Here is a 9,040-nt window from a genome sequence, read left to right on the forward strand (position 1 = left end):
GTTTGCTTTGGGAGAAACCCTGATATCCTATCTCATGTAGATAAAAACACAGTAGAGCTCTGATCTCATTAGCTGCCTTGGAAGGGCAGAGAGGAATTGAGGAGATCTGCTATCTCATTCACTGTCAGCAGATAAGTGCTCTCAAAGAGCTACAAGGGCAAAATCCCCAAGGAACCTACAATAAAGAAACTTGGGTCATCTTGTGGAGAGACTCAAGCTGAAACTCAGGAGCTCTTTTTGTGAACACATAAAGTGATCTGGGGAATCAGGCTTGACCCTGAACACACAGGTCACTTTTTCCAAATGCCAAATAAAAACCTGGAGTCTCAGGGTAAAGCTCTGGAGCTTTCTATCTCTTCCTTAAAGGAACAGAGATTGACAGCAATGCAATCATTTAGGATGTTATCAGGCCTATGAGCAAACAGTTGCTGCATGCTGAAAGGGAGAGCTGCAGGGGACAGACAGCACATAGACAGGGCCACCCCAGAATCAGGCATTTGCTCCAACTGATCTCGCTGTACTGAGGGAGACACGATGTCACCAAATCTGATGGGAAGTTAGCATTGTAGAGACACAACTTGGGATGGATACAGGTGTGTGGGAATGAAACAAAGGCTGCAGATTTGTTGTTTCTTCACATTGAACCAATATTTTCTAATTCCAGATACTCAGAGCACCAACACAAGCTTGGAAAATGTGGTTGTGCGAAGTCACTGTAGGAAACCACTAATGGTTGCCCTTAAAGATATTAATGCAGGTAGGGGTTCTCAGAGGGAAAATGAGCCCATTCTTACACAACTGACAACAGCTGAAAACAGTTTTCAAAGTCCCATTGTGTGCCCCCAGCCCCTTGAAGAACAAAGATGGGCCACATGGGGCTTCTTGGGTAGGTTCACTAAAGAGTGATTCTTTGCAATGCCTTGTCCAACAAAACATCACTGTTGTTAAAACCCAGCCAGAAAACTCAAGAAATCTGGAAGGGCTCTTGGGAGTGGAAATTCTGAGATCACAGAATTCTGCCGTCTTGCTCCAACTTCTACAATTTGTTTTTACTCGTGACTTGAGGAAGTTTCTCTGGCTTTCTTCATGGGACTAACTTTTCTGTTTTCTAAACCAATAAATATGAACTGATAGGGCACCAGTTCTTTGAGGACACATTTTAAAGAATCTGTGTTGAAATCATTTCAGATGATACATTATCTGGCTTCATTATCCAGCAGAATCTTAACCTTCTGATCCCTGTAGTGTGCGGTAATAATTCTTTACCCCACTGAGAAAATCCATGAAAATTGCTGGTGAAAGCCAACACACTGATTCGTACAACAAATGATTATTGTTGTAGACATTACATGCGAGGCACTGTGTGATGAGCTGGTGACTACAAGAACAAGACCCATCTCTAACCTCATGAAGACTGACGTCGACTAGGGAGAAAAAGACTCACAAGCTGATAAATAAAATATTGATATGTTACATAAAATGATGGAGATAGACCCAGGCTATTATGGGAAACACCAGAATAGAGATTTTCTGTGATTTTTTGGGGGTGGGGGGGAGACTGAGCTACTTGCCCCTGCACCCTGTAACCAAGGGTATCATTTTCAAAATAAATATAAGAATTTCTGTAAAACATCTACTTCATAGAGAAAGTATTTTAAAGTACCTTAGTATATTCATGGTGACAATGAATGTGGCTTATTAGCAGTTAAATTTATAATTCATTGAAGCAAACTTGAAAAGAATGCTAATTTAATAAAGTACTGTAATTTATTACATAAAATAGCTCATACTCTTTCATTAATTCAAACACATCTCCCTACAAATTAGTGAAGTTGTAATACATGCTTGATTTCTTAATTCAGACATCAGTGAGCTAGGCTCAGCCTACTCAGGTGTGCAAACATTTCTGATCAAAGGAGCTCTTAAAAATAGGCTTTTGAAGGTAATTTTATCACTGTGAAATAACTGGGAACAACTGAATTATAAATTTTGTATGGCTCTTACAAAAGGTTAATCTGTATTCATAAACACATATGTGTAATATATATGTGTTTCACTCTGATCCTACAAATGATAAAGCTCAATTTTTTTATGTGCTATGTCACCATACCACTCAGATCCTTCATTCTATGTATTCTTTCCCACTGTCAGACTCTGAGCCAGCTAATGTGACCATAATTGGAGTTGCATATGTATACCTGACTTTGTTTTACAAAATATTATTGGTTTCCAATTATTGTTACTCAAACAATAGACATACCAAGAAAGCAAATTTTAGTTGTACAGGCATGAATTGTGCAATAGGACTATGTGGGGCAAGATGGAAATTATATATAACAACGGTAACATAACTTCCTAGAGATTTATTAACACATTTATTTTTGAAATATTAGAACAGGGTTTATAGTAGTCAAAGTTCAGTATGGACATTTGCAAACATTCCAGAAGATGACTGGATGAAATAATAGGAGTAAATATTATTATTTTCTTTTACTAGAAGATTTCTTTTGTATGGTTAGTAAGTGGATACTGCAAGCTTCTGAAAGGAAAAGTGTTTCCAAACAGATGGAATTCATTTAAATAAGAAAGGTCAGAAAAGTGCAGAGGAGCAATGGTGCCTGGTATGACCATATGAAGGTACTGGATCATGACCAAGAGCCAAGCAAGTCTGCTGTGATGGCCGATATTATAACAACCCATTGCTGAAGATTTCACACTGGCCAATGTAGAGTTTTTAAACCTTTCTGATTTTTATTAAGTACTGTTATTTCTATTATTGTAGTTATCACCTTATTTCATATAGTGCTTCTTTTGGCAAACTAAATCGCCACACAGATGGTAGTCTCCATAACACCTCTACAAAGCAGACACACCACATGCTTATAAGATGAGCTCCATGTAGTCAAGGTTGCAGCACAGCCTTTTTCTTTAACCAGATATGTTATTCAGTAATAGAGCTAGCCATCTCCATTTATCTATCTATCTATCTATCTATCTACCCATCTCTATCTATCTATCTATCTATCTATCCATCTATCTATCTGGTATTAGGATTCTTTCACTGTAACAGAACAAGAGCCAACTTTATTTAACTAAAGACAGAAAGGGACATTTATAATTAAGACTCAGAATTGATAATTAAGACACAGTAATATTCAAGGAAACTAGACCCAGGGACTGAAAATCCACCCTGAATCCAGGCAGCTTCTCCACAAATTTGCCTCATTTCTCTCTGATTGTCCTTCTTTGCTCTGCAGTAACGCGTAGATTTATGATGACAGCCCGTAGCTCCTGAGTTTAGGACTTTGCCAGTCAAAAGACCAACTTAGGTTGAAATAGAGTTTTGGGTTCCAATTCTAAAATCTCTGGTAGGAAAATCTAACTGGGTGAGCTTAGGTCAGATGTCCACTGCTAGTCCAACAAACTCTGGCCAAGGGAGTGGGATCCAGGAGAACAAATATGATTCCTGGGGCAGCCAGTTATGTAAATGAAAGAATCATTTAAGGGTTGAAGAGCTTAAATATAAGATAGACAGACCATCCTACATGTGACTATGACAAATAAATAATAATTTATAGCACTTTATATTTTACAAAAATGTTTTCATATATATTTTCAAAATTTACCTCATTCGCTCTTCACAATGCCCTTCAGTAGGTATCATTATCCCTATATTTTGGATGAAGAAATTGGAGTTGGGAAGACTCTGAAGCTTGCCCCAAGCCACAGAGCTAGAATGTGGAAGAGCCAGAAATAAGATTTTCTGGCTCCAAATTCAGTGCTCTAGAATAGTAGTTCCTGAATTTGCAAGCCTGGGGATAAACTCGAAGAAACATGTTTCCGTTTATCTTTTTCTTAAAAGAGGAGGACTTCTAGTCTCTTCCCTGAGAAGGTTCCCCTACCCACCCCCTAATGAATATACCTTGGCATCCTCGAATGATTGTCCCGCATGTGTTCACAAAGCAGTTTACCAAACAGACTCAGCATGAAGTGTCTGCTTATTCAACTTTTCCTGCTGTTTCTCCCACATCAATTTCCACTGTCCTTGAGGGGCCTGAAGACTCTCACTGTTGCCTCTGTTGGTAGGGCACTTCCTGGGGAGGCTGATGGTTTTTCCAAAGGCATTCTCTCTGATGTTTCCAAAGCTTCCCCTCCTTGAGGTTGTAGAGCCGTGATGAGATCCCTGTGGATGAAGTAACGGCCCTCCTGTCTCATCACACTGTTTCACCCAGGCCACGAAGCAGCTCTGCTGGAGCCACATCCCACAAAATTTGTTGAAAGCAAATTTCCTCTTCTAACCCTGTCCTCTCTCTTAGCAGTCCCGATAAAGTCAAAGGGGACACACAGGCAGGGGACATGTTCTGGACATCCCTTGCACCTCTCTTTCTCTCCCATTCACTACTTCTCTTTCATTCATTCATTCACCCTTTTCACCCTTTCATCTATCCTTTCATTCAATGGATATTTATTTAGTTCTTACTATGTGTAAGAGGGAGTGCTGGGTATTGGGAGACACAGTGGTCAACAGGGGAGTCTAGGTCTCTCCCCTCTTTGAGCTCACTTCTGGTTGAAGGAGGGGGAAAGAAAACAAACAGACAAATGAACAAATCAATCAGATGAGGTTGGCGAGTGTGGAGTTTGAAGTTGGAAAGGTGACAGAGGCCAGAAGATGAAGGATCATAGAAACCTACAAGTTCAGCCTTTAACCTATTGTCAGTGGGAAGTCTTAGAGGTTTTTAATTGAAGAGTGAGTAATCAGGTAATCAGATCTGTACTTTAAAAAGACCATTGTGATTGCAGTACACAAAATGAATTGGAGGAAGGCAAGGATACAGGTTAGGTCAGGTGTTGTTTGCAGTAAAAATCCAGAGCAGATAAGACGGTGACTTGCACAACAGTTAGTGGCAGTAGAGATATTAAAGAAAGCATTAACCAGAGTTAATGATTAATTGGATGTGGGGGTAGGAAAAAGGAGAGTGGGCTCTTTACTGTTAAAACACTGCACCACCATAAATTTTGTACAATGACAATATGTAGCATTTTAATACCTTTCTGGTTGTTATTAATTACCATTATTGGCATCATTATTCTTATCATTTCATATTTTATTATATCATTGGGACTGGCTGAATTCAGGTTATTTAGAGAGACAGTATGATATAGTGAAAACTGCAGGGACTTGGGAGACAAGAGAGATGGTTATGCAATTCTGGCTGTATCCTATAGTAGCAAGTGAATTGGGCAAGATATACGACCTCTCTCAGACAGTTTCCTTATGTTTCATGTGAAGATGCAATGCGTCCCTGCTAGTTGTTGTGTAGAACAAGGAAAGTTTGCATTAAGTGTCTGACTTAGTGCTTCATGCCTGACATGCAGTGGGTGCTCAATTAATAGTCACTATTATTATAACATTCACATTAGCACTTAATTTGACAAGCCAAATGACCATTTAACTGGGCAGTTTTATGAAATAATAGAGAAAGTAATGAAAAGAGATGAAATCATTAAGGTGGGGGATAGAGGGATTAATATTTTTGCTTCTACCCTAATCTGCCAAAGACATTAGACAGTATTGACCATGTACTTTAAAGTTCAAGAGTCTATGTGCAGAATATCCTGCCCATGGGTAAGGGATAATTAAGCAGGTTGTTAATGGGTATTTCATGAATTTTAAAGCCAAGTTTCATTGTCAAGTAAATTTAAGAAATGCTGGGCTTTGTTAAAACAGTTTCTTTTCTGCAGAATTTACCAACATTTTAAATATTCTCAAGTGTGCTGTAAATCTCCAGGAAGGGAGATAAGATGCAGCATCTTCCAAACTTATTTGATGATGGAACTCTTTTGAGACTAGTTTTTCACAGAACACAAGTTTGGGAAATTTTGCAGCAGACTGTATTTTCTTGAATATCTGCATCTCGTATGTATGCTGTCTTTACCCCACTTTCGAAATATCCACCATATATGAGAGACATAGTAAAAAATAATTTTTCATGACTTTGGAAAAGAAAATGTTAAAACCATCCAAATAAGAGAAGCTTTATATTCCTTGACATTGATTGTCAGAAAAAATAAAAAAAGAAGAAAAATAAAATTCATGGAAAGTAGAGAAAAATTAACCATTTCCATGTTATCTTTACATGCATATAGAATAAGTGAAATGATTCCTACCGTAGCAAGGTGTTACTCATGTCAGGTATAAAGAAGCTTTTCCATGTATATATTTAAACCTTGTGTAAACTATGAAGATACCAAAGCAATGAATAATAACCTTAAAAAATATGCATCCATCCTCATTTATTTATTTGAAAGAGATCAGATAGATATATAGGGATATATACTTAAGTAACACTGCTAATTGCAACAGCATACATATAATATTGAAATATCACAGAAATCAGGTTAAGCTGAACAATATTACCCAGGGAAAAAAGAAACCAAAATAAATCAGTGGTTGATTATTAAATTTTATTTTCAAGTAGCACCGATATTAATATCAAATCTAACATCTGTTGTTGAGAAAGGACTGAAGAGTCTGGTCCAGTTAGTACTCTGACTCATCTCCCATCCCATAATACCTTTGAAGGTGGTCCTCACTTTCCTCCTTGGTCAGTCTCACTGACAAGGCTGAATGGCCTTATCCTTGACATTTTATTGTACCATTTTCTTGGTTGGTCTGTACCATTAGTAGAATATCAGACATCATAATTTTGATTTGGATATCTCAATGTATATCCAGGATGTTTTCTGCTGATTCCTGAATGTGCTTTATGGAATTTATCTTTTTTTGTAGACAACATGACTTCTGCAAAAGAGAGATGTAGGGAAACCCTTCTTGCTCCAGAATCATGTCTTTGATGTTATAACAGGTTATCTACATATTTCTAGAAAGAAACTGTTTCCGTGTAGCACATTCACCTTTTATTTTTTTAACTCATAAAGCAAATCCTTGTGTTCATTTTCAAAAGTATATGTACTGTGTATTAGATTCTGTCCAACAAGCTCTCCCTGTGCAGTGATCCCTTGTATCATTGCTACAAATTGTCAGTGTGCCGGTGAAATGAAGATATTGATTTCACCATAACTCCTTTCACCATCTCCATAGGAGGCTCTTTCTTCAGATACAGAAAATGCATTAAAACCCCATGCTGTCCCAAGGTAGATTAATGCCCTTGTGTCACAGCTCTCCTTGGAAACTGCATCAAACACCAAGCATTAGAACTGGATCAGGAGCCACTGAGACCTTTGAACATCCCAAGATTGCCATTCTCTTCTGTCCCATGTGAACAATGGCTCCTTTTGCAAATAAAGGTATGAAAATGAAAACGCCTGGGGACAGCAATGCACAGATGCCCTCCTGTCATGTCCTCACACACAAAGCAGAGTGGACAGTCATGGGGACAGTGAATCAGGAGGCATAACCAAAGTGAGTAAGAAAAGGCAGAAGACAGGAATGTCAGGTATCTGAAAATGCTTTTGAAATATAACACACTAAAAAAAAATTCCTAAGGAAAGAAATGATTTACCTGAGTGACTCCCTGACCCATCAAAGGTGCCTTTCTCCTGAAACTTCACCTAATACTTGCTTCCTGACCTCAGCCTTCTAGGATAATAGCTTCTGCTGCTTCCCAGTTAAATCCTCACTATTTGCTTAATATCCCTTGGAAATGATCCTCACTCAGGGTTCCCTGATGTGCTGCATGATTGAGCTAATCACCTCAAGCAATTTTTTATTCTCATTTCTAATTTAGCATGTCTCTAATTTCAGTTTTCTTCCCCCAGAACCTTTAAGCTGACTTGGCATTTCTATCACCATGTAAACCATTTACATCTCTTATTTATCTCCTTATAATAAACAAAGAGCTTCTCCTTCTAGAGAGAGGGATAGTGTCTCTGTTACATTAGGAAGAATGTAATTGTGATACATATGAGCACCTAAAACAGTTTGATGAAAATCCCTTGATTTCCATTTTCTGCTGGTGACCTTCACAAAGGCCCAAAGAGCTCCAAAGTCCTCAGACAAGAACCAAAGAAAGTTTATAAGGCTCCTATAAGGGTCCTGTCTGTCGCCTTGCCAGCTGTTTAACATTCACCTCCAAGGGGCACCATGCACATGTGCTGCAGTATGACTGGTGTCCATTGCAGTCATGTAGTTTATAATTAGAACTATCATATATGGCAGTCCTACTCACAGCCAGCCACATGATAAGACTAGTGAAGGGTTGGGTAATCCTTGTAGGTAGGGTCTACTTTTGGGTGAATTTGAATTTGGTGTTGGGGTGGGGGGGCATTCCAGTAGACATTTGTTAATTCAAAATACGAAGTCATTGGTCTTCTGACCTAGCCTGTTTTTGGTCACGTCATGCAATTGGTTCTCAAAATCGGGGATGGAGATGGCAGCTCCTGTGAATGGATATTCATGCTCTGGTGTTTTCAAAGAATTTCATGAAGTAAGGTCTGGTCCTGTAGGAGCATCTGCCACCCACAAGAAACCAATAAGTTATCAATTACTTCTCCACTGATCATCCTACCAAAGTGGAGCTATGGGTATAGGAGAGGCCCTTAATAGTAACATCTGGCTGGAAAGGTACTTCTGTCTATATTTTTCTATTTGTATGTTCTGGGTGCACAAATACTTCTATTATCAGAGAGGGCAATGAAGGCATTCAAACACCAATCAGGCTCACCAAGATTGGGAAAGGCCTAAATCCTCCCCCAAGATAACAGGATAAATTATTTGCAATGCCTTTGTGAGAAATAAGAATCCCTATAAAAAGCTCAAATCTACTTACTCTTTTACTTAACCCCACAGCTGGTCCTAGAAGAAAGTGTGAATTAATTTAATCACAGTTTGCCACTATCTCAGGGCCATGGTCATCTTGGCTCCTGGGCCTTCTCACAAAACCCAACACAACCCAAAACATTTTAATGAAATTTTCAGATATGTTGGAATCCACCAAGCCAGATACTTTTGGACCACAGACCCTTTTTCTGAAGGACTTTCTCTTTGACTAGAAATCAAAATACTCATGACCTCTGCCCA

At 38.7% G+C, this 9,040-nt stretch overlaps 1 protein-coding gene across 1 annotated transcript; it reads right to left on the reverse strand.

Moving 5' to 3' along the window:
- Nucleotides 1-4,029: 4,029 nt before the first annotated feature.
- Nucleotides 4,030-5,073, reverse strand: LINC02906 (long intergenic non-protein coding RNA 2906). Its single transcript, XM_027131351.1, is given in 4 exon segments — nt 4,030-4,137; nt 4,139-4,249; nt 4,481-4,563; nt 5,049-5,073. Coding segments are annotated over 4 exon segments (327 nt in total).
- Between the last annotated feature and the right edge of the window lie 3,967 nt (nt 5,074-9,040).

The sequence above is a fragment of the Aethalodelphis obliquidens genome, unplaced genomic scaffold, assembly GCF_003676395.1.
Source record: "Aethalodelphis obliquidens isolate GAN/ISIS:26980383/991018 unplaced genomic scaffold, ASM367639v1 scaffold39, whole genome shotgun sequence".
Taxonomy (NCBI): domain Eukaryota; kingdom Metazoa; phylum Chordata; class Mammalia; order Artiodactyla; family Delphinidae; genus Aethalodelphis; species Aethalodelphis obliquidens.